The 27,446-nt window shown below is 32.2% G+C and overlaps 4 protein-coding genes across 4 annotated transcripts in view; 2 read left to right on the top strand and 2 right to left on the bottom strand.

The window, feature by feature from the left end:
* Positions 1 to 861, bottom strand: part of LOC116777108 (uncharacterized) — a 64,702-nt gene extending 63,841 nt beyond the window's left edge. Inside the window, exon 1 of the mRNA XM_061526102.1 lies at positions 543 to 861. The gene's annotated coding sequence lies outside the window, so the exon portion shown is untranslated. The remainder of the gene's footprint in view (positions 1 to 542) is intronic.
* A 14,702-nt stretch (positions 862 to 15,563) lies between these two features.
* LOC116777670 (hsp70-binding protein 1) lies at positions 15,564 to 18,995 on the top strand. The gene is made up of 6 exons (XM_032671344.2): positions 15,564 to 15,787; positions 16,010 to 16,090; positions 16,170 to 16,362; positions 17,778 to 17,996; positions 18,264 to 18,419; positions 18,570 to 18,995. The coding sequence occupies exons 1-6, from the start codon at positions 15,689 to 15,691 to the stop codon at positions 18,866 to 18,868; spliced, it is 1,047 nt and encodes a 348-aa protein (XP_032527235.1). The 5' UTR covers positions 15,564 to 15,688; the 3' UTR covers positions 18,869 to 18,995.
* A 359-nt stretch (positions 18,996 to 19,354) lies between these two features.
* LOC116777725 (protein adenylyltransferase SelO-like) lies at positions 19,355 to 24,643 on the top strand. The gene is made up of 12 exons (XM_032671422.2): positions 19,355 to 19,744; positions 19,877 to 20,040; positions 20,175 to 20,255; positions 20,329 to 20,492; positions 20,660 to 20,835; positions 21,671 to 21,770; positions 21,876 to 22,036; positions 22,138 to 22,259; positions 22,386 to 22,515; positions 23,527 to 23,653; positions 23,816 to 23,928; positions 24,091 to 24,643. Exons 1-12 carry the CDS (start codon positions 19,553 to 19,555, stop codon positions 24,211 to 24,213), a joined length of 1,653 nt encoding a protein of 550 aa, XP_032527313.2. The 5' UTR covers positions 19,355 to 19,552; the 3' UTR covers positions 24,214 to 24,643.
* Positions 24,124 to 27,265, bottom strand: LOC116777851 (DNA repair and recombination protein RAD54-like). Its single transcript, XM_032671603.2, has one exon. It carries the CDS (start codon positions 27,114 to 27,116, stop codon positions 24,822 to 24,824), a length of 2,295 nt encoding a protein of 764 aa, XP_032527494.1. The 5' UTR covers positions 27,117 to 27,265; the 3' UTR covers positions 24,124 to 24,821.
* Between the last annotated feature and the right edge of the window lie 181 nt (positions 27,266 to 27,446).

Raw genomic sequence — 27,446 nt, 5'->3', positions numbered from 1 at the left:
ATGTTATTTAAGTAGGTGTACATTTTAAGAAATGTGATACTATCTTTATGTTACATCGAGGTCAGGCACTTAATGTGACAGAATTTTCTATCACAATCTGTTTAACACTGTAGGGATACAATCCTTTGGATGGGCTTTGATATTTAGTACACCAATTAAGTGTTGTGTATTTTAGATCTTTGATTGTGGTAGTGAGAGGCGCAACTCTAGGCCGTAGCCTTGTGGCTTGTAGGCCTAAACGGTGAACGGCTTGGCTCTCGCTACTGCATACCATTTACCATACTCCATAAAGTATAAAAAAAACTGTTTAAAAATATGATAAGTAAGAGATAAATTTATTAAAAGATACGCTTATCGTCTTACGTAAGATTATTTCTGTTCATTTCATACAAACCATGAGGTCTGACATCGTTACGCAGTTAGGTAACCCACTACCTTCATTATGAAAAATAAAACAAAAAAAGGTTCTTTTGTACCTCAATAAGACGAAGCAATAGCTAGTAAATACAATTAAATGCTATGAAAAGGAAAATATAACTCACCTTTAAGCTTAAATCCGTTACAAAATCTTCAAACGGGACTCGACACGGTACTCACAAGCGAGGGTACGAATAAGACACTTTGATAACACAAATTTTTAGTAAACGAATTGCTCAACACCACTTCCTTCAATTTTCTTACAAAGCAAGGCGTTTTTCACGTTAATTGATACGTTAGATGTTTTCGAAAAGTCCATTGAACCGACTCGATGGAAATTTACGTCCAGCGAAATCATAAGTACGAAGTGGCATCGGTGTACATAGACGTGCTATGCGTTTGACGGCGCTGCCGCCAGGCGGCGCGTCATGCGCGAGAGGCGGAGCCTCGGCCGCGGTGGGGCCGGGGAGACCTAGAGAGAGATAGCGGCAACGCGACGCCACAGGACACGGGCCACGTTGCAACACTTATGTTATATCACGGCTTTACTTATGATATCTATATGAGAACGGATTGTTTACATGCAAGAGACTTTGGCGAATGGCGTCAGGGGGTACGCGTCGTTCTGACCTTTGCTATATCGCGTCACCGCGGGTGGCTGTAAGTTGTAACACGATGTTGTCGTCGAGTGCGGGCTGCGACGTTGCCAACCCGCGACGACATTCGTCTTTACGTTTTCCACGCATTACGAAAGTGTCGACTGAATCTGATCTTCAGAGATCTATTTGATTATGGCCAAGTCACCAGCATGATCTCAGACAGCACTTGCACATGCACGCTCAGACGGCCGCGTCTCACTCGCATGACATCAATCTCAGCGCCGTGATAATAGATTTCGTGTTCTATTAATTAAAGGCACGTCGATGCAATTATCTGTCTGTGTTATATCAGCGCTGGACGCGTATAGATTACATTTTAACAAGCGACCCATTGTCTGTTGTGATGCTCGACTATCTCTAATTTACAGAAATACGTGGCAGTCTTCCGATATTGTATAAATTATGGATATAATTAGTTTTATTTAGGTTCCATTAATAATTTCCTGGTGATAACATTAATGTCACTCTTAATTAATATAGTATTATAAAAATGTTATTACTAAAATCATCATTGATTCTTTTTTAAACAATAAACATAGTTTCTGAAATCTCGCTTTGAGAACATCTTGTTCTATGCTAAAGGTGTACACGCAAATTTAATATGGCTTCCTCCTGTTTTATGTAAAAATGAAATTTTATAACTTGGTTAATTTATATCCAGTCGTGTGTTTTACTGTCTATATTTTTTATTCCGTAATAATAATAGAAACATTAATAAAATGATTTTAGATAGATATGTCTCCAGCAACGCACCGAGCCAAATTTGCATAAAACATGCAGAGTCTGTCTTGTGTGCATGCTGCACGGACAATTTCATGCATGCACCTATGACGCAATATGACAATACAAAACAATGAGCTATTATTGCTTACCTTTAAATACTACGAAATCTTGATTAAGATTTTTTATATGGAGGAGAAAAAAAAAATTTATATAAAAATTTTGTTTTTTTTTACACAAAAAAAGGATATAAAATAAAGCAATGATTTCTGTAAGATCTAATTAATTTCAGTAAAAAGTACAATAATGTAGAGGGGTTGAGACTTCATTTAAATTATATTTAGCTTACTGCCGGTTTGAAAAAGTTAAAATCAAAGTAATTTTTGGGTTTCTAGTTTTAATAGATTGTCAAGTACTTAGGTCGGATTAAAACTTATTTCTTGTTAATAATGATGAAAAAATACATGAGAGTATATTAAAATTTCTAAAGTCAGGAACTTATGTTTAAAAACGTGTGTTTTTTATACAATTTTTTTATACAAATAGTGAATATTTATAAAAAATAATTTCCGTGGATATCGTGTCAGATACTTCCAAGAATACGTTACCAAAAATTTTATACGTTAATTTCCGATTTTGTGAAATGTACTACAGACATTATAAAATTATTATTATTATAATTATAGAATCACATTACTGACCAAAAACCTTTGAAATATAATAAATAAAATAGGTATAATTAGTTTTTAATTATCGAGGTCACAAGTTTTTAAAGATCGCCAGAATGAAAGTCGTAACCGGAGAATTGGGAATGAACTGAGACACCGAGTCTCAAAACGGAATAAGACTGTTATTATCTGGGACGAATCCAATCGATCGGATGCTGTAGGTATTCTTAGTGTAAGACAACATTGTAAACTGTAAAATGAAGTTAAATACAATTTTGTATTACAAACCGCCTCATATACGATGAAACGAAACTGTCAGCTGTCAGTGGGGAGAAGTAACGAGTTACAAGTCGCAGTCGTTACGGTCGGAGACTTTAGACTTGTGATGCAAAAAACATAACGTCCTCTCTATACTCACATGTCGCGTGTTGTTAAACTACTGAAATAATGTTCACAATTCGATGTTTTTTTATATTGAAGTTGCTTTCAAGTTTCAATTCTTCTCCAAGGTACAGATTTTCGAGTATTGAACATATCGAATAATAAATTTTTTAGTAGTTTTTTACATAAATCTAAATATTTCAATGACCTGTGTACCTTTACTTTTATTTCCGCGAACAATTAATATTCGCTCCTTACTGATAGTCGGATTCCAGCCGTGCGCGTCGTATACGAACAATAAATGGGAATACCCGTCCACAGGCACGAGTGTCCCCGGGCACAAACATTGAAAAGGGAACAAAATAGAACGGCAGATTTTGTGCGCATCGATATGATATTGTACTTTTTTTTACAGAGACACCGTGTGGGGTGTCAAAGCGACGGACTTTATTAAATAACTGACGGGGTGAAGCTTTAAACTACTTCCAACATTCTCGTTTGAAAATACCTTCAATAAACTATCGAGGCATGCTCGTACAATGGGAGCCATATAAATAAATAAAATTGAGATTTCTCTTTGTAATGACAAAACAACAGAATTTTTGTAAACGTATGTGAATACTCGGTATTCGGTAAATATATCAAACAACATATTCTGCATATCGTGTCTGCCTGTCTGTTTCGGCAGATCTCTGATATGGCAGCACATTCTATTACGGGACTAAGTCCGTTTAAGTTAAGCTGATGTGGGAAGGAGTAACATAAGAAAGGTTTATTTTAGATATTTATTTTATAATATATAAATAAAGAAAGCACAGATAGCAACAGAAAATAAGAGAAGCAGAGTCACAAACAGAGACACGCAAATCAAAATATAAGTTTAGACACATCAAAAATGAAGTAAGTATTTTTTTGTTTCTATTTAAGATATTTAGTCTGTATTGTTGCTCCAAATCTAGCTAAGAATGAAACTCGATCACGAACGTGTAAAACTTGCGAGGAGCTGTGTAATGTTATGTTATAATACATCTGCTTCTCCTCAGCCTCGTCTACCTGCGACAGAGCCGCCGACTGCCGCTGCAGGTCACCATTGTCACAGATAATAATATAAACTATTTGAACACGTGTAGATTTTTTCTCTTGTTCCCATAACTTAGCTTCAGTTCGAGCTTGAACCTCTTACTATTTTATCATACAAATCTTTAGCCCAAATAATATTTATTGTGTTTTTAGAATAAGCGAACTCGTGAGGCTTAGTAAATCAGAGAAGAAGAAGGGTGAGCGAATAAAGCTCAAGGGAATCCGGCTCGGCGTGTGTTAATTTGTAAATTCATATCTCTGCGAAACATTTTAGCCGAGGTATTTAAAGTCCATTTCAGTTTCAAATATCAAAAGAACCGTTTCGAAATATGTTTTGTGAAATCCGGTGAACACTACGCTTCAATATTTTTAATATTCAAGTAACGTGTAGTTACATATTTTACGTTCAAAAATATTCCCTCCGGCTATTTGTTCTTTCATATTTATTTCAGTTATATACGAAGCTGTACAAATAACAAAGAGAAAACGAAATACGTTTCGCATGGAAATAAAAAATTCAAAACTACCCACGCTTTTAATTTTATTAAAGGAATTATTATTAATTGTGAGGAATAAAGATTTCTTTGCCGTCTGTGTCGTTTTGTTCTCGTAATGTTTTTCTTTCATCATAAACATTAAACGCAAAGTTTGAGAACGCTAACTTCGCCTTTTCTGAACTCAAATTATTAATGAACGGAAAGAAAAGAAATTAACACAATAATTTTATATTTCAGAGGCTTCTTTAAAGTCAATCAACAGCCGAGTATCAACAAAGCCGTAAAAAATGTTTTGTATTCAACTGTGTAAGACAAGCTCTTGGCTCAATCCCGTACCAGTCCTTGCCAAGTCAGCGGCGTGTGGACGCCAACATTGGAAGGCTCTATTCGATTGCCTCCCCTAGTTACAAGGGCTATATGGAATTACTGCGACGGATTTCAATGTCATACAAACATTATAATTATATATTTATTTGTATGTTAGTAGGTACGATTCGATTTGACGTAAGTAATAATGCGCGGGTACCTACAGATTGTCATTATTGTAAAACTAAAACTGTCAATTTACACATTAAAGATTTTGATAACTTTGGCGTCTGAATTTTACCGTACCCATCTTGGGATTAAAGTGATGATTGAAGTAACAAAATATTTGTTTTTTTATTGGTGCTGGTGCTACCTCACTTGGTGTTTCTTCGTTTAACACCACGTCGTTTCTTAGAACAACTCTATTGAAAACCAAAGAAGACTATGTATTAGATGATGTATTAAATAGCGTACACACTTATTTAAATGCACGGACAAACTTTCAGTAAGGAAATACAGAAAGTAGTGACGCGAAATATTAAGCAATAAATACACAAGAAAAGTGTTCTCCGTTCTTAATGTCTCAGAGCTTCGTCGCTTAAATATTTTAGAGCACTTTAAAATACCATTAAGTATAAAATAACAATTTTTGATGATGGTGAAAGATATTTTTTTTTCTATTAAAAAATAATTACATGAGATAATGTTATATTAATAAGTACATTTCATTATAAAAACATATTGCTTTGAATTGACATAGTTCTTTTAAGAACTTGTCAAAACTGATATCTCATCTTTTTAAATATCATATTTATATAGTTATGAGTACACGGATTAAAAAAAAAAATAGCTGCTTGAATGACATACGCCCCTAATCCTAATACAAAAATATTACTATTTTATAAGGCTTTTATAAATCTTAACTTGTTTTTATATGGTTCAATAAAATGTACGTAGTAGAATAAGTTGCTACGGACATCTTGTATTCTATTATTTCATTAAATCGAATAATTACACGCAACAAACGATGGGATGCCATGTCGGGCTCAATTACGAATGACGTTTATATTTTTTTTTATTCTCTTTGAAGTATCGCTGTTTATAACTAATTACAATTATCTTTACGGAATCGGCTCTGGCGAACATTGTCACGTAGGTGTATCGTGAATCCGTGCATGCAAAACAATTTTTTCCCCCGTTTTACTATATCCTCCAAATATAAATTCAAACGTAACATGTACGCAGTAGAAGTGACATGCAATGCGGTGGAAGTTGTTCGACGTGAATGACAGCTTGTCGCTGATACTTATAACTGAATTCCATATTTAAAACGCAAAAACGACAAATAACGACAAAGACAATAAATTAAACTCTTAAACGTTAACTCATTTTTTTTTTTTTAATAAAACGTCAAGTAAACAGAAACACATAGTGTAATTTAATACAGCAGAACTGTTTTAAAGGAGTACTTATTGTAACCTATGTTAAAATATTTTGTCGTCGTTTTAAGAAGAACATTTTAAAAATAATTACGAAACAGGTAAATGTTTTATCTACGAGGCGTTATACGATATAAACAAAAAAAATAAAAGTTATTTTTTACAGTGACTTTTATAAGAAATTAAAAAATATGGAAAATGATATATATTTTTACTTCATAATATTTATATTTTGTCAGTTGTGTGTGATGAGTAAATATTGGTATACCGAAATTATCGGCTAAGAGCGAGTCGGCCTCGCGCACGAACGGTTCGCGCCATTATCTGTAAAAACGAGTATAAAATCACGTTATAAATGTTGTACGGGAGCAAAAAAATATTAAATTTATTCTGTGTTTAAATATTTGTTGTTCTAGCGGCAACAGAAATACTTAATGTGATAAATTTAACTGTCTATCATTGGTGACAAACAAACAGACTGGCAGTGGAGTTTTAGTAATAGATTTCCGTTCTGCCCTTACAAGTAACCCTAAAAAAGAAATATGATTCGCCTTTCTTTATGTTGAGATACTTATATCAAAAATACATCTGCCCGGCCAAAATTAAATAAATTCTACTATTGTGTGATTTATCTTTGAAGATTCCTAGTAATGGAGTGTTGCTTACTATACTTGTTAATAAAAACTTGGGAACGTTTTTTTATTAGAACCTAATACACCTGAAATTTCATAAAAAAAAACTTGTTTATCTTCTTAGTCTATCAGAATAAGGGACAGATTAAATATAATAATATACAGTAGGTACGTCGAGAAATTGTAAGTAAGAATTCTCAGACAAAATATAATTAACAGAATAAATAAACAGCCGTGCAAAACTTAGGAAATATACATTTTACAGAAATTATTGAAATTATATACACTATATAATATTTAAGAACCATTTTATAAATTACCTACTCTTAATTATTTTGTTTAAAGCATACCGTACACTGTTGATATTGTATTTAGATTATTGTACCTACTAGACATTTTTTAATACTATTTTTAGACATTTCCGAAGTGAGCATTGTCATTTATGAGAAACAGCGCGTCATCAAAATGTCGTTAGGGATATTAACCATTACGCGTCAAATTTCATAAATGAACTCAAATTCTTTTCTGGACTTTTTTTGCCATTGTCAGTATAGGTATCAGCCTGCAGCGGGAGCAGCAAGATATATCGGAAACATTCTAAATTAAAAATCATAAATTGTATGACGAAACTGGGTTTACGAGTTGGTAGTAATTTTAAGTGTACGGAAAGCAGTAAACTCCATCCAAGTTTCTTAATAGTTCAATCTACTTATATGTCATATATACACTATATATGTATAGTAAATATATACAATAATATGACGCCTGTCGAGTTATATCTTCCCTGTAAAGTCGGGCCCGTACTGCGGTAATGACTTCTCGCCCATGCCGCGTTGGCCAACGAGAAGAGCGGCAACATCGCTCTCGGGCCACGAACCCGTTCAAAATGCGTCCAACGACTATTTATTTAGAAAAAAAAAATACCTTATATAAGTTGTTGTTCCTTTGGAATAACATCTCTCGGTTATAGCTCTACAATAAATAAACAGTTGAATCACAGCTATTTTTATTAATAAAACATTAGGAATAGTTATTTACACCTATTAAAGCAGACCTCTAAGTATCCCGCTCACACTGTCCTGAATATAAGGGGATGTATGAAATAAAAGTAATGCGTTGAAAAGGTTATCATCTCTGAAGACTTTCGTTACAATGTAATCATACTAATTCGTATAATAAATGAGTATGTTTGTGAGGATATGTTTCAATGTTTGTCCCGCAAGAAATAGTCAAATAATTTTAATAAAAAGATTCTAGAGATGCAGCTTCGACATCAGAATAACTTATGGTGTATAACTAACCCAAAAATTCCCTAATTTCCAACGGGATCGGGGCATATCGGTTGTATGTGACTGTAATAGACGCTGTGGGTTGGGTACCATGTCTATTTAAAGAAGCAAAGATTATATTTTTCCTGAACCAAAAATCCAAGTCCATGCGGATAAATAAGCAAGAAAGCTATAGATAGTATTATTTATATGTATCTATAATTTAAAAAGTGACACATCCTCTAGAATCGGATAAACCAATATATTATCCTCGAAAGACATTTGAGAAATTTTGTTGCCATATAAATATCAATAACTACTGCCAATCTTGAGACTATGACAAGTTGTCTTCCGATCTATAAAGTAATATTATTCTTCAAACATATTATTAGTAATACAGAAAAAGCCTAAGTATTAAAAGTCATTATATATTTAGTTTAAAATCATCGAAATATATTAGTATGGAGAGTAACATTATTCGATTATTTCATATTTGATTAAAGTGAAATTACATATTATTGGAAAGTTTTTGACGTGACCACACATTTTGGGGATAATACGATCGAGTGGGCAGTTATTGAAATTCCATTAAGCCCTTTGAAGCTAGTAACGTAGATTAATTTAGATAAATCCACATACACGTTGCGGTGAAATATATAACTACATAATCGATATATACGCATATAAAAAACTATGAAAGTTTACTTGGTTTGCTTGAGATTTATATAATATTATTATTTATTTTGAATATAGATATACATAAAGCGTGATTTGAGGATTTATATAAACAAAACCGAGACTACGAACGTTTATTAGCGTATATTAAAATTACCAACTTCAGAATATGATATATTCATAAACCAAGTTAGTGGATCTAGTGACGTAGCTAATTAAGATCCTCTTAGAGATCAACTATATACACAATAATCTAACTTTACTATCCTTCCGTCTGTTTGTAATACTGGAAGTCCCAGCACACTGTCCTCATTTTCATACTCTAAACTACTATCTACTTCGTTATTACCGTCATAATCACGGACGTATAGGTACATTCCATTACGATGATTATAATTTAGTCTGTTAATCTGTCAAACAAAATATAAACCGATATCAATTATACAAAGTTATTGAGAACGTTTCAATACGTATGTTCCATGAAGCGGATCTGGTGATTACGTATGATAGATCCGTTAATCCCGCTTCCGTAAATTAATAGCCGCTAGTGTACGGACTTCACTTTGAGCAGTCCTCCGAGCTGCAGGCTCCTGGGCTGCATGTCAATTACACGAGGAAAGCACTTCAAGCGTACGTACAGTTATCTGCTGGAAAACGTTATCAACGCTTAATATAAACGTTCCACTTAATTGACCCAATTCTACATCACTTGGAGAGTCATCTTGCAATCACACTGTGATAATTATGATTTATACGTGCGTGTGATTGCCTATTATATTCGTTTCCGTGCACTGGGTGTATTATATAATAGTTCACCCCTGACTCCGCTCGTGTGGATGTCGTTATACCCATCTCCGACGTTCCTATCCATCTCATGCGAAGTGTCAATAAGATCGGTCCATTGTCTAGGCTGCGAAAACGGACCGACAAAATTACTCTCGTAAGCATTAGTAGGCGTTATTATTTCTAATTAAAGATACAAAAGCCTTTTGGCTCTGTAAAAAGAGATCTCTTAAAGTAACATTTATTTTCAAGTCTTTTGAGGTGGTATTAAGATTTCATTAAAGTTTTTTCCAATTAGTCGAGTAACGAGTTTGTAATACATTTCACTGTGAAATATTAAAAGGTATTTTAATTTCCCTGGAATAAGCCAAATAAAGAACATCAAAAGCTTTCTCTCTCTCTCCCGATTCACGAATAGAATGATTTCATTCTTCAAAATTGCTTAATAAAGTTTTACATTTATTAAAAAGACATAATAGCCGACGAGTTCTGAGTTCCCAGTTCTCAGTTCCCACTTATAAGCGTGTTTTAGTGTTCACAGTAAAAGGAAACTTTTAATGTTGCTTTCACGCAACGGACTTGTGGAGGTCGATCGATCGGGCGACGTTGCCGCTCCGTCCGCAGCATGGCCGCCGTCGAACCACTTGCGGCGGTTTGCTATGTTTATTTTTACTGTTTGTTGCTAATCAATTATAAGAGGGAATAATGACACCTGCAGCGCATACGGCATGGCTCTATTGAAGCCCGGCTCCGTCTAACTTCTAAAAAGTGAATACGCTACAACTCTCTTTGTCGAACAGTTCAAATATTCTGGAATACATGTTCTAAAATTTGTATTTCAAAAGCTATTGTGACTGAGCTGAGTCTGCCTGTACTCAAAGAATTGGATCATTTGCAATTCGCACATGGGCTTCCTGGATCGAAAGTTCAATAGGCCCGACGTAACGTTCAATAGGAATTTTATTATTCTTTCTATAGTCCCCTAGTATCTCCTAGGGTAGGAACACCTGAAAAATCTAAACTCTTAACAGACAATAATTTACATAGATTTTTTTTATAAAATGTCCAATTTCAAAAGTTCTCAAGAACAACTTCACAAAAATTTTACAAATGTAAATCCCCGTTCGCAGGCCGTGCCAAAAATTATACAGCAGCCTGTTTTTTTAATGTTTGGCCTATAAACTGTCCTCTATCACTTTATTCAAGTCAATTAGGTTGCTTGGCTTTGAAATCACATTGTCATTCTCTTATAAAACCAAAATTATTTGAGTAAGTAGACAGCAAACAAAACCTTTCTAATTAAACAAAAATGAATTTCCACTGAGAAGAGAAAAAACATCATTTTACATTAATTTCTTAATTTGTTCGCTTACTTGTACCGATGTATCGATTTGGATTATTCACGTCATAGTAAGTAAAACATAAAACGCGATTATTGCCACAGACGATACGATGACATGACTTTCCTACAATAAATTAGTAATGTCACTTTCATGTCTTAACTGTCATTATTATTTAGAATTACATGAAGCCAAAGCATACAAGAATCCTTTGTGTCCAATATTAAAACAAAATAAAGGAAAAGCTCATTGTTTTCGAAAAATAAGTATTTTTTTTTCTCAGTAGGTAATTATAAACACTCTTAATATCCATATCAAGTTGTTTTTAATAATAATATAACCAAAAAGTGTCCTAGTATAAACTACAATTATTGTTATTATAAATTGTCAATTGTTTACAAAAATGAAGTCAGTTTGATTTAAATAAAGATTTAATTATATTAGTTATCGTCAAATTTATAAATTATTTCTTAAAGAAATTATAGCTGAGTTTTGAGCAGAATACCACATAAGTACTTCGTCATACAAGCGCCATTTTGAGTATACAAAACGAAGCACAGTTTTAAATCTAAAGTATTATGCAGCACGTTATATTAAAATGTATTTAAATTATTAAACAACATAAACTAGAGAACAATGAAAGATCTTATATATAATTATTAAATAGAAATGAATTGAGCACATGTAGGACTTTAAGATAACTTTGGAGGTGAAGTGATAAGTTCAATTTAAAACTTATTACTTCGGAAAACATTTTTTGAGCTTCACGTAATATCCGATAGCAGTAGAAAGTATATGTACTAAATAATTACGACGTAAAATAATAACTTTAAAATGTCCACATATTAAAACTTCGTATCTACTATGAGTTGATTGCCAAAAGAGCTTATAAAATATGTATTTATTAAAGAGTCATTTCAATAATGCTAACATTTTTTTTTTTTATAAATTTTATTAACTGACACAAATAACATTCATCATCAAATGTCATCTATTAAATAATAGATCATAAATACTTTTAAAATAAAATATGTCATTGAAGACAAATTCAATTAATTCCTATTTATAATAAATGTAATAATTTAGTCTACGTTCTACGCGTGTTGTTGTTAGTTTGACGAGCGTTAGATCGATTTATGTAGTTGTTGGGATGGTCGTGGGGGGGGCGCTGCAATCGACCCGGCGCTGGGGGTGGCGGAGGCCGGGAGCCCTGCACCTGCACGCGCTCCACCTGCACCACGATGTCCTGACGAGGCGGCATCTCTGGAACATAGAATCAATTATTGTAATATCGATTCTGAAATGATTAAGAACATTTAACGTATTTAATGTCAGACTATTTCCAAAAGCACTAAATTAATATAGTATTCGACAATTATGTATGTATGTAATTTTCAGTGATTCAATAATGTAGCAGTGAGAGTTATTTATTTATAAAAAAACACATATGTATTTTATAAAAAAGGCTTAACATGTAAATAGTGGAATATAACACAAGTCATTATTCGCATCTGCGGAGATAGTCTATGATATGCAATTAATAATTTTCTGTTTGATGTCGAATATTGATTTTCTTTGGAAGCCGTACTGACTGCGCCATATAATAATTACGTTAAAGGTAGTAAAAGCAATTTTAACAACATTTCGCTGAAATTTAATATTCATTAAAAATTTATATATGTGTTTAAAAAATATAAAATCTGTAAATATTAATAAATGAAAAACAAGCGTAACTGAGAGAAAAACATTTATTAAATATTCTGTTTATTTTCGATGGATGTAAAACGAATATTAATTTTCAACAACATTTTATTTATGATATTCGTTTCAGGTTATATAAAAGCATCAAATGTATGTATAATGTGGACATATAAACGTCATCTAGAGTTGAAACGTAGTTATGACTAACATGACATATTCTGTGCTATACGCCATATCATACCTACTTTTATTTTCGATATACATGTTGTCAATTATCAAACAATAACTTGATGTAATGACGTTGGCAAAATATTTCAAGATTCCAACGTAAGCCGTAGCTTAGAATAAAAAGAAAATGACGTAAGATTTTTTTTTTCATGAACCAGACTAAAGTTTGATGTCCACTTCAATTGATTCGCTTAATATAATGTAACAAATATGATCACATTAATAGATAGTTCCTACACTAAGTAAATACTTCAACAAAGATTTTTTTAATTGGAGTTGCAAAGATAAAAACCAAAACCTTGATAAGGTCGCACCAAGGAGATAGAAGATGTGTCTGTATATGAGAGTTATATTGAAGTATTCATAGAACAGATCACAGCCCTGATAAGGATTACATTGGAAATAAAAGAGCTACCCAAATTAATACATCATCAAAAATCAATATAACTTAGATCTAAGCTGTAAAATTATCTCAAAACACATCACAAATTTTCCAACAATTCAATATTATGCTTAACAAGGTTTTTTTATGATATATTCTAATTCTGGGTTTTATATATAATAGAGATATTCCTTTGTATAACACACTTGGAATGTTTTGGATAAATTTAATATATTATATCAGTTTAAGAGACGTTAGTTGTTAGAAAAAAACGCAATAACCATTACTTCATCTTCTTCTTAAAATGATGAAATTACTCTGTTTAGAAACATCAGCTAAAACGTATAAAGTAAACATAGTTCTTTCTTGTTATATAAATTTATGAGATTTAGTCGTCTTAATTTATTTTTTTTTTTTGGTAAAAAGGCAAAGAAGACGAATAAAAATATCGACAAATGTAACTGTCACAAATATCTGAATTCCGTTTAATAATATCCGATCATTAACAAACCACTCTCATAACACGTTGATTATATTTTTCCTTAAGATATACTAAAGCATTCTGACTTATCCTTAATTACTTAATTTTTCGATACAACTTACCAATGTGTTCGTGGACGTTGAGAATTTTATATAAATATATGAATCCTCTCTTAGTTTTTTATAATATTTCTTTAAATATTCTTAGAATAGTTACTCTTTCTTGTAGATCTCAAAACAAAAACATGTTTGAAGACTGGAGCAAGTTTATCAGACGATACCTTATCAGCTGTTATCATTTAGATTAAATTGTCAGAGAACTCTTTCCATATTACATTGACGGAAAATAGAGCTACCTCTTAGAAGATGTATTACGTAGAGAAAAATCCATTCATAGGTAACGTTTATAATGTAAATTGTATATGACAAGCACGGAATAATTTCTAATCAATTCACGGAAAGTACGTTTTTAACAAATGAAGCAGATAATTCATATTGTTTCCTATTAGTCCTAATTATATAACATATTAATTTTCTAAAATTAAATATTTTGATAAACTTTCAATTATTTATTATAATCAGAATGAATCAAATGAGTGTCGGTACGAATGTGAATTATATTATATAAATTTGTATGAAAATATTTACTGTCGTATAATATTTGATATTGGAATTGTATTTCTGGAGGACAACTACGTAAATAAAAAGCAATAAATGTTTATTTAACATATTGAAATTTAAAGATTTTTCAGAATTATGATTGATTACAAATAAAGGTAATAACTTGATTCTATAATTTATACCTACTATGAGTTTTAATAAAAAAAAAACTAGTTGATAAAGATTCATTTATCCCCCCAGCCCCGAAAACTGAGATTTAGTACATTACTTTTACCATGCATTGTATTGTTAGATACCATGGTTATTTCATATTAATTGAATTTCCAATAATTTATATCTGAACAAAAACCACATTCGAATCAGTCATTCAACTTGTCAACATTCACAATGAAGTAGGTAATTAAAATTTTTCATTGAAAATTAATACATTATTATAATAAATTCAACATGAAAAGGTTTTGTATGAAACACATAATTCAAATTCATTCAGCCAAAAAAACCAATTATATCTTAGTTAATAAATTAAAAATTGTTCTATGATCAGTTTATTTTGTAGCATAAAAGTTGTAAGGATTTCATTATAGTTTGTATGCCTTAGGATATATTTTTTCTCATGCATAACGTCTTTATAAAAGTGATATAAATTGTGTGGTTCCAGAAAGATCAATTTATTTAAGGATTACAATTTCATTGTCATTCATAACCTTCACAACATTTATTTAAACCCTAAGAGTTTCCAAACATACTCTATTTGGATTTCATGAAATGACAAGCAAAAGTTTCAGTGTAAAGTGAATTATTTATTCCATCCTTCCTTAGAAAAAAATCTTCTTTGTCCAAAATAAGTAAATAATTTATGAATAATATGTCAAGTTATCAACCATAGACTAATATTGCTTACTTGCCAAAAATCGATTTGTAAGATCATTGTTTACATTTCTTTTGAAGAAATTGTAAAGTTGATGTTATTCAAAAACACTGAAAAAAATTGCCATCCTTTTCTTTGAAAAGGAAATAAAATAATGTTTTGCACTAACTTTATTTTATATATGAGATCTTATGGAGCAAATAATTCGACTATGAATTGAAATTTATTTATTCAACTTAGTATGTATTTAATATTTAAAAGAAAAAGCCATTAAATTTAAAGCATTTAAAGCATATTAATTATTAAACTGTTACTTTACGAAATTAACTTATAGGATGTTAATCGATTTTAATCGATGTGTAATTATGTGATATAATATCGATAACGAATATGTGTTAAGGCTTTATCGATTATTGCTAGTCGTGTTTACTGTGGTCTATCAGGTCTATGTTGAATCTTTACATGCGCTGAGAAATAAGATCGATACAGTTCTCGTTCTTTCATATTTAAATAACTTGAGTAATTCATACTTCTTAAGCGAAAATGGCTTCAGGAAATCCTAACAATCAAGCTGTGGGCGCTATGAACGTTGAAAACGACGGTGCAGAGCCGGTGCAGCCTCGACAACCTACAAATTTACAGGTACGGAAGGAAATATTAAATTCAGTTATTCAAAGAATTAACAAATCCATAATGGGAAAAAATCTGTATAAATTAGTTATATCACCACGTCATATTGATAATATTATAAACCGCCTTAAGAGAGATGTTTTTTATATATTTTTTTTTACAATATAATATAAAAACTTCCTCTTTTATCATATTAAAATTTTGAATGATATAAATATTTTTTTTATTATTAAGGGACTTCTCCGCTTTGCTGTGGAAGCTACTAAGGCTGAAGATGCCCCTGGCAATTCAGAGCTGGGGCCGATGGATGAAGAGGTATATAATTTTTTTCTATCTAATTTAAAGTCTTCATTTAGTTTTTTAATAATTTTGTAATTTAATTTTCAATCCTTAGAGACGTAAATTTTTGGAGGAAGCTCTCAAGAGTCTTACAATAGATGTGGCAGAGGTGTTACAAAAGAGCATTAAGATCCTGAGTGATTCTGAGAGGATCCAAAGCATCCAGCTGGGCCAGGAGTTACCGGATGATGTGGATGTTGCTTTTGCTAACATCCTCGAACTTGTTGATAATATTGATACAGCCAACGGTATGTAACCGATGACATTACATTTTGTAAGTTCCTTTAAATTTTGGAACTGGCTATTTATCCTTTTAATATTGACTGAAAATTAAGTGGTCAAGTTTCTATGTGTCCAGATTGAAATCAGGGGAAGTAGCAGCTTAAATGATATTATCTTATGTACTAATGATGATGACATCACATCAGGATGACACATATGGCTATGATACTGTGGGTGGTTCAAGTCATTCAAGGTCTTTTAAACTCTGATTTTAAAGATTCTTCACCACTTTTTTTTCTATAATCCTAATGCCTATCTTGTAAAAGATCAGATTCTTAACTAGTCGTAGATTGGGAGGCTTGTATAGATCTAGCAGGTTGGGTTTTCTACTGGCTTTGGGAGGCTGAAATATCAAACATATTAGTTGATAACTCTGTAGTGAGGTTAAGGACATAGATGAGCTGTCTATATCCTACACAACTTTACTTGGTATTATACCAGAGATACAGTCTACTATCGGGTGTAAACCTACCTCTGCTGCATCAAAGGATCATGCTTCAGGAAGAGTTTGTGGTCGTTATGAATTCAGACAAATATTTTTTTTAGTTTCACAACTTGTGATAAATCCTATGAGGACTTAATATGTAGGACTCTAGCACTGATTCAGTCAGACTTCTTATAGTAAGCACAGTGGGAGTTGCAGTGTATGAGACAAGGTGATTTTATAGATGGCTTCTGACAAATCGTTGTTCAGTGAAGTTTATGAAGGCTGGCTTGTACTCCTTTCACGGTTCCTAAACCTAAAGTCCCTAAGGGCGCATTTTCATTGGTCGATAAGGCCCGCATTCGGGGTGCGGGAGATTTCTGTAACGCATGCCATAGGGCCCGCAAAGAATTTTTCGTTCTCACTGGTCGTCAGAGCCCGCATACGGGGTGCGGGTGATTTCTCTAACGCATGCGAATTCCGTTATTCCGGAATGCGGATATCACACGCACACGTTTAATCGACCAGTGGATTTCATTGGTTGTTAGCTCGCATGCGGGTAATCCCCGCAATCGGGCTAACTACCGACTTATCGACCAATGAAAATGCGCCCTAAGTGGTCTATCCTTTCTTTAAGTAGCAAGAGTTTCTACACAGAGTCTTTTAATAGAAAGTTCTTATAAGAGTTATTTTGACAATAATAGGACTCCTTGTATTTTTGTCTTACATCAAATAGATTTTATACAAATATGTTATTGAGTATTAAGCATTCTGAATAAGGTTATACAACAAACATTATGCAAGCGGGAGTGACTTTAGTTAATTGTAATATATTATACCAATTGATTCATTGTATGAAAGGATATTTTATATTTGAATTGATGATTATTCTTTACATTATAATTACTGGCAGAATATTTATATACACATACACATATTTTGCATATCTTGTTTCAGATTTTTACAAACTTGGTGGTTTTGCAATCTTACCTATCTGTCTTGGAAGTGAGAATGATAAAATCAGGTCTCGAGCTAGTTCAATACTAGCTGAGCTGTGTCAGAACAATCCATTCTGTCAGGCTCGAGCATTGGAGTGTGGATTATTCAATGTGATGTTGCACTTAGCCCCGAGCGAGAAGGGAATGGCACTTGCTAAGTGTATATCGGCCATATCATGTAAGATATGTTGAAAAATTTTAATATTCATTTCCAGATTATAGATAGGATTTGGAGGGTCACATGTAGTACGCAAAGTTACGGAATTTTATGGAATGTTATTAATTAATATATATGATTTGTTGTGATGTGTTTACTTAACTTTTTTCCAAAGACACTATAATAACAATGTATTTATTCCAAATCTCGTAAGGGGTAAATAAAATTTGTAAAGGTGAACTTTAATACAATCATTGCTTTACTGTTTTTATTTTTTAAACACCATAGCCATGGCTCGTGACTTCAAGCCATCACTACAGGAGTTGACGGCACAGGGAGGTTGTGAATTGCTGGCCAACACCCTTCAGGGTTCCGATATCTCAGCAAGGACTAGAGCTGCATTCCTGATAAGATACCTGTGTAACAGTTATGTGGATGCTAAAGGTTCGCATTCTATTGAATCTAAATTTAAATTTCTATTTAAAAAATAATGCATTTCAGATATTATTTGAGTTTTTTTACAGCTTGAATAATTTCTTTCATTTAAAACAAATATGTAAGTAATTATTGACTGATATATACATATGTTTCTAGATAAATTCATCCATCAGAACATAGTAAAGATAATAGCAGATCTCCTCAAAGAAGGCAGAGATGATACTTCAGAGCACCTCCTGAGTATTTTGGACACTTTGGTACAAGATGTGGATCCCAAAGTGATCAAACTATGCAGAGATCCAGGCTTAAATCTGGATAACATTTTGAAGGAACACCTCAAGAATCCAGAGCTTGATGAATGTTTCATTGAAGAGAGAGATTATTGTCGGTCTATCTTAAGAGTACTTGAAAACTTCCCACAATTTGAACAGCTTAACAGCGAAGTGGATAGATAATTTGCATGTCTAATCTATTGACGTATTCAGTATAATGTACTTACTGCTTTACATACACTCGTATATCTGTACTGGCATATTATAATACTTTAGTGGTGGTCAGCTAAATAAAGAGTTTGACTTGTAATTTTTGTTTTATTTTTTCATCCAATTATAGTTAGTAGTTATCTCACCTATATTTATTTGTATATTCGAAAAAAGTTTATGCAAACACAATTGTAGTGAAACGTGTAGTTTCACGTCAATTAAAAAAAATTATAATATATTGCCCAACAATGGTATTTACAAATCTTATATATATTGGCATAAGTTCTATTTTTAATAATTAACAAGAGAGTTTTTAGTTATAAAATTGTGAATTATTTTTATATTGATATTATATATCTGTATAAATTTTTATATTCAGTTCTTAATTGCTGATGTCTTATATCGATTTTAATGTCCGATCAGCTGTGCCGTTGACATTGACGTTTAATGTCATACAATATTTTCCTATTTCTTATCAAGTTGAATATTTTCGTTTCCCTAAAAATAGTAAAATTTTATTGTGAATACTATTTAACCAACCTCTGTGATCAAAAATTGTCGAGTCATGATTTAGTTTATTACTTGCCACATGTATTATGAGTAGAATGTGACATTTTTTTTAACAAAATAGATAATCCTATTATTCGTTTCAATTAAATGAGGCGCATCATTTGTGCATCGAGTTGTCTTGTGTATAATAGGAAGTTAATAACATCAAATATGGCCAAACCAATAAGTGATTTCAAGGAATGGAAGTTTCGACTCCCACCGAGCTATGTTCAGTTGCCTATAACCGGATACCCTGATTACAATATTCCCAGAGCCGTCAAAGATGCTGTTTTTGTTAAAGTAAGTATGAGTCGGCATAGATTGTTAATCCTTTGTATGAAGAAACGACATATTTTTTTTTATTTGATATGAAACAATTAAAAGCTACAGGAAATAATGCAACATTTAATGTTATTACTTATTTATGGACAGGTACCAACGGAGCCCCTTACTGGAAAAATTTATCTTGTCTGTGTGTCCAATGATGCATTGACTGACATTCTCGATCTTGATCCTGTAGTAGCGGAGAGTGAGGAATTTGTCGAATTCATAAATGGCAAATATTTACCTCAAGGTGCTCTGAGTGTATGTCATGGGTAAAATTGAATTTATTTCTTTCTTAATTCCTATACCTTCAGTTTGGGCTCAAAGTATTGCAAAATTTCAGTAAGTCAAACATTTTTGAAATAGAAGACAATATAAACTGAACTAACAAAATAATTGTTTCTAGATATGGTGGGTATCAGTTTGGTTTTTGGGCTGACCAGCTTGGAGATGGTAGGGCACATATTCTTGGTGAATATGTTAATAGGTAATAACTTCTAGAATATATTGTTTAAAAGTTATGACCCACATATTAAAATAAAATTAAAATAATGTTTCAGTAAAGGAGAGTTATGGCAGTTGCAGTTAAAGGGTTCCGGTGAGACTCCCTTTTCTCGTTTCGGTGACGGTCGTGCAGTACTCAGATCATCGCTGCGTGAGATGGTAGCTAGCGAGGCATGCCACCACCTTGGCATTCCTACCACCAGGGCCGCAGCATTGGTGGGTAAGAACTATTTGAAAATCTTTTTATTTATTTTTGTGAAAGACATTAATCAATGTTAGATTAAGTAAAATAAAATATACTTTAAGGCCTGCTTGTTGACATAGAATAAATAGATTTTATGTGTCTGCTTTTCCTTCTAAATATATATATGTTTATATATATTCCAGCAAGTGATTCCCACAAGGTCCTGCGAGATAGGAGTTACAGTGGTCTGGCCCGTCCCGAGCGGGCGGCTGTGGTACTCCGACTAGCACCTAGTTGGATGAGGATTGGAAGTTTCGAGTTAATGCACCGCAGGCAACAGACAGACATGTTGGTCGAGCTTGCTGATCATGTTATAAAGGTATTGTAACTTTTTGAAGTGGAACTTCTTTAGAATCGTTTTGATTTCAAACACAATGATACGAAAAAATCAGTCCATAGAGACACAAACATATAAATGTATTGGATTCAGCCGACCAGAGAATGAAATCAATCAATCCCTACTATCGTCTACTAAACATTGTTCGTCTGTATGTTTGTGTGTAGTGGGATGGTCAGTATAGCTATATCTATATCTTGCTCCAGGTCTGAGCGTTCTACGTGTTATGTTAGTACGTGTTTAATTCTAAATCATTTTTTATGTACTTACAAATATACAGTTTACATGAAGCGACTGTTCACATTTTCAATACTTTCCAATAAGTTTTTTAATCAGGGACTTTTGAGAAGTGTCACTTCCACCGTGTGTGACTTACACACACACTTTTTAAAAGCCTTTATCTGGGTAGGACTAGACATTTAACTATTCTCGGGAAAAAATTAAAGATTTAAACTAGTATTAAAACCATAATCCATAATAAAAATAATCAGTTTCCTGGTATCTTATATATGTTATCAAACAAAAGTTCATATAAAATAACTATAGCTTACCCTGAGTGTGCCTCATTCTGTTTTATTAACATGTTTTTGTGTGTGATTAGTACATAAAACATTACTATGGATTTCATTTCGTTGTTTTTTATACATACGTACATGATGCCTCCGCCTCTGTTATATATAAGAGTGTCTAGTGTCTTAAATTTTTTACTTGTATACTAACAATTTTTAATAAATGTTATATAAAAGGTTTCTGCTATGTTCATGGTGTAAGGAGGAATCTTTTTTTGATTGTAACACAATTGTATGATTATTTTCAGCATTTCTTCAGCCACATTGATCTTAATGATAAAGACAAATATGTGAAGTTTTTCACAGAGGTGGCTCACAAGAACCTGGACATGGTTGCCACCTGGCAAGGTTATTAAAATACTAATTGGTTATAAATCTCAATTAATATAACACTAAATCTTAGTGTGTCTAAAGAAAGAAAATCACTAGCATTTTAACAATGTTTTATTTCAGGGCTTGGCTTCACTCATGGGGTTCTTAACACAGACAACATCAGTATATTGGGTCTGACCATTGACTATGGACCGTTTGGGTTCATAGAACACTATTATGAGAATTATGTTCCAAACTCGTCCGACGATATGGGAAGATATGCATTTAACAAACAGCCAGAGGTTAACATAATTACTGTTTTGTTAATATTTGACAAAATGATTTTTAATATTTAAATTTATACATGTGTATCAATTTTCAATTTTATTAACTGGTTTTTTAGATCTTGCTGTGGAACTTGGGAAAATTGGCTGAAGCGTTACAGTTAATACTTTGTGATGAGAGTAAAAAGAAAATTAAAGATGTTATCGATACTTTGGAACTGTATGTGAAAGATAAAATACTGTAAGTTATGAACATGAATGTCCGTTTTCATATTTTATAATGTACTTAAAAAATATTAGATAAAACAGAATTTACACAATAAACTTTTCTTTATCAAGCATATAATAAAATTATTTATATTTTCAGTCATACTTACATTCTAAAACTTGGTCTCACTGAAGTCAGAAAAGGTGACGATAAATTGGTGAAAGATTTCCTTGAGATGATGCAACAAACGTCATCCGACTTCACTGGCAGTTTTAGACAAATTTCCGAGGTAAGATAACTTTATCTCACAATTTTGCCTCTAACTCAGCCACATTTCGGAATATCTATTTACTTTTATGTGCATTATTGAGGTTAAAGAATGTTTTTCATTGGTATTTGGTACCACATTTCCTCTACAAAATGTTTTCTCTAGAAAGAAAGTAGGTTGCTGATAAAAGTTCTAGATTTATTGTTTATTTCCACATCACATGACATGACTATATAATATCTATTATTTTATAACATGATGATGTTAGTCTTTTAGAACTAACATTTATTAATTGATGAGTTCACACTAGTTTGGAGTGGCCACTAGTTAGCTCAATAATTTATATCATTAAAAATTCAATGAGTTCCAGTACACATAACACTATCTCTTCTACTATAATTAATACATTGCATTAAAAAATATCCTCTCATCTGGACAATAGAGTATAGTTACAAAAAGGACTTATTACTTTCTTAGATATATCTAGTATTTAAAAGGCAGCTCTTTTAAACTAATTTACATTGGGCATATTTTATATGCAACTACAGATTAATTTTTTAATTCATTTTATTCTTCCTTTCTGTTTCAAGTTACACAAAAAAATATATTATTAATATTTTTTGTGTTCAAAATAATACACTTATAAAAACAATAAAACTGTATCTGTAAATATATCAATTATTTTCTAAACATTTTTTCTCTATAAATAAGTTTAGGGTACTATTTTATTCAATGTGTTTTGGTAGTAGCGTTGAATCTTGATCATTGTTAGAACTTAGACAGCAGTGGACTTTGTGTACTTGGTGTAAAGTCACCAAAGACAATTGAATTAATTGTAACTCAGATTTTAGCCACTCATTATTTAATCCTCGTGTTTAACTATATAGTACCAAATTAATAACAATAAAACATTTTACCAACAATACGAAATTTACTTAATGAGGACTTTAACCTTGGAGATTTTATACAATAGATTTGCAAGCAATGATTTGACAAAATATTTTTTAAATTTCATACATGTTTTTCGATCAGATTAGTTTGAATCAGCTACTAGATAAGGAAACGTTGGAGTCCAAGTGGGCTTTAGCAAGGCTGAGTAAATCGAAGAATTGGGATAAGTGGATTCAGCGATACAAGGATAGATGTTGTCAAGAAAATGGTAATATTTCTTGAATATGTATGATTGATTTTAAATTTAAATTATTAAAATAATTAATCTATTTATCATTATATAAAGTATAAACATTCACTACACTTATTAATAATAAGAACTTCAAACTGAGACGTTATAAATACAATTTTTTTACACAAAAAATTTCAGTGAACGGAGACGAGAGAGTGAAACATATGCTCAAAGTAAATCCACTATACGTCCCCCGTAATTGGATGTTACAAGAGGCCATTAAAGATGCAGAGAACAATGATTTCAACAAGGTGATACATACTTATTAAAAAAAATTATACCACAGATAGTTAATATCATTTGAAATATTACTTTTTAAACTTTTGGTTGATATAATTTTTTGAATCTTTATCATCAAAATAATATTATCTGTTTTATAAATTGTTACATATTTGTCTTTCAATTGGTTTCAGGTAAGATTGTTACTTGAAATTTTTACCAAACCGTATGAAGTGAATGAAGAAGCTGAAAAATTGGGATACTCGTCACAACCACCGAGCTGGTCCTTTGGCCTTAAGTTGAGTTGTTCCAGTTAAATAATTAAAATGAGTTCTTAATTAGTATGTAAGAAACGAAATGTTGGATTCATCTTCATGTTATTTTACTCAGGGTAGATTTTTTTTTTTTTATATATACAATTATCCCTCTTTAAATTAAAACTATATTTTATGGATAAGAGATTTAAATTTAAAAAAAATTATAAATAATTTGGTTGTTTTTATATATTTTGTTTATTTAGGAGGTAGGATTTTAATAATTTTATTTAATAAAAATATTTTATGATTGTTAATTATTATGTATGAAATACATGAAAAATATGAATATGTTTGAGAATAATATTATTCGTAGAATATTTTTATCACTAGAAAACTATTAATATTTGTGAATAAAATTCATGTATTTGTTATTGATAAATACTAAACAGTTATATTTTTTGACATTAACATTAAATGGGTATCAGATCAATTTGTCTTTTTATTTTCACTTAGGAAGAAAATACGTAGATACATAATCATATAATTTGATATAAAAAGAATTTAAAGCCAAGATCACATAATTTCAGTGTAAATGAACATAATTTTATACTTTTAACTTATTTACAAAATACTACACAAAGCTTGATTATTTTGTATCATTTCTTATTTTAATGATAATCTTCATCAGCACTGTCATCAGGTTCAGAGTAATCCTCATCAATATCAATTTTCCTTCTTTTACATTGTTGGACATTTTCCTTATTCTCTTCTTTGCCCATTTCTGCTTCTGTTTGTGCAGATCGATGGTGGAAAACGAAAGAAATACTTTTAGCGAGATCCCAGCATTGTTTTAATACTAGATCAGCTAAATTCTTTTTATCTGCACAGTGATACCAGTTAGATAGATCTGATGTGCAGTCCGAATTTTCAGGAGGCAAAGTGACTTGAATATTGTTAACACATCGCTTACACTTAAATTTGCTGTGAGTATCTGAAAGTGTGTTATCTTCTAACCGGAACAAGTCTTTCAAATCATCAGATGTAAAATGTCGCATGGAGTCCTCATTTTGGTCCACGACAGTATCGCTAAGAGCTTTTTTATGTGCTTGACGTTGAAATATTTTCTCTTCTATTGTCCCTGTGGCTAACAAACGGTAGATGTAGCACGGTTTCTTTTGACCATCTCGCCATACTCTTGCCATGGCCTGGTCGTCATTAGCGGGATTCCAATCTGGGTCAAACATAATAAGTCGATTCGCGCCAATAAGATTCAATCCACAGCCACCAGCTTTAGAACTTAACATGAATATCCACTCCTTCGACTCCTTACTGTTAAAGCTTTCGACAACTTTAGCTCTTTTCTTTATAGTCATAGAGCCATCCAAACGCACATATTGATAACAGCGTTTACGGCACAATTTCTCAAAAAGATCAAGAGTCTGTGTGTAGTTTGATACAAGAACAATTTTGTCATCGGTATTAGTTTTTAAATTAGCCAAAATACAATCCAATATCATTAGTTTTCCAGAATACTCTGGCCTTACGTCCTTTATGTCGTAATTGCTTGGTAACAAGTCTTTCCCTTTTTCAAAACCTTCAGATCTTTCCATGATTTTATCGTAGACTAAATCTGGGTGATTACACAATTTCTTCAGCATGGTAATACTTGAAAGGGCACTCAAAGTATTCTTGTCCCCTGTTCCAGCAAACTTATTTTTAATGGCATCAGAATTAATGAAGTTTCTATATAACTGTGTTTGAAGAGGTGTCATTTTCACACAGATGACTTGTTCAAACTTAACCGGCAAGTATTTTGTAAGCAGACTACTAGTTCTTCGTATCATACATTTATTGACTATTGATGTCAGTGTTTGAAGACATTCCTGAGCCTTTTGCCTTTCTTGTGGTGTAGCTAATGCATCTTGTCCTTTTAATATTGGATTCTCATACCTCTTCTTAAAATCTTGAGCAGTACCAAGAATGCCACTATTCACAAAGTGTACCAAGCTGAAATACTCTGTCAAATCATTCTGGATAGGGGTTCCTGAAATGAGGATCCTTCTCTTAGCCTTTAAGCCCATCAAAGCTTGGTATGTCTGATTCTCACTGTTCTTCAGTCTATGACCCTCATCACATAACACTAAACCAACTTCTGATGCATGTAAGATATTAGAATATATCCTAAATGTTTCATATGATATGATGAGAACTGGTGTAGCAACTCTTATAGCTGCAAAAGTGTTCATAAATTGTTGAAGCTTCAAAGTAATTTCAGCTTTTGAACCACCATCCATAGGCAATGCATTAATCCTTTGCCCAAGCCACTTCCCTATTTCATTGTACCAATTCTTCACTAAGCTACTGGGGCAAACAATTATAGCTTTGCATATAGTTGGCTTGCAATCTGGTCCTTGTCGTAACAGAGTCCATAACAATGTTATACATTGCAATGTCTTTCCTAACCCCATTTCATCTGCCATGATACATCCATATGCATTATCAATCTGAGCTCCAGTTACACAGTCATACATAAACTTTACTCCTTCCCTTTGATGGGGTCTCAGTATGTTACCAAGCACTGGATCAACAACAACTGCTACTTTTATCTCGTTTGCATTCATCTTCATTTTTTCATGTTCCGGCATGTATGGAGGGCGATATAAAACAAGCGCATTGGGCTCATCGGGATCATGCAAAGGCCGGCGCACTTGAGTTCTTTTTAATCCTAGACTTTTGCTACAATACGACGAGACATAGTTTGGAAGAGGAACTTTAAATGGTTTACTTAAAATTTGTTTAATGAGATTCTCGTGCTCAGATGTGGAGAGTTGAGACAGAGATTTCTGCGCAAGTGGTATTCTTGCATTACATTCCCTCTTTTTTCTGTTACTCGAATTTATTAATGGGCTCTTGAAGACAGTGTCTCCGGAACCTATTTGGCTAGGAGCCAAACTTCGTCGCATTTTAAACTTTATAAAGAAAGCTCTACTTCAGAGGTTATGTTTTTGCTAATTGGGACATTAATATTCCAAAATATAAATCGGTTATTAAATTTGTTTACACTTCACAACAATTGACATTATTTTGGCAATATGTCAATGTCAATTGAATTTTCTAACTTTTTTTCTAATTTATACAAGTAATGGTCGGAGTTCTAGTTTTTTTTAATATATTTATATCATAGTCTTTAAAGTTTCGAGATTTAAATTAGTTACTCACTTTTAGTCCATTTATTAAAAAAAACTGTTGTTGTTTACTACACTCAATCAATTTATATAAAGATATTTATTTTT

The sequence above is a fragment of the Danaus plexippus genome, chromosome Z (assembly GCF_018135715.1).
Source record: "Danaus plexippus chromosome Z, MEX_DaPlex, whole genome shotgun sequence".
Taxonomy (NCBI): Eukaryota; Metazoa; Arthropoda; class Insecta; order Lepidoptera; family Nymphalidae; genus Danaus; species Danaus plexippus.
Note: the sequence above shows the minus strand (reverse complement) of the source record. Positions and strands in the feature narration are given on the sequence as shown.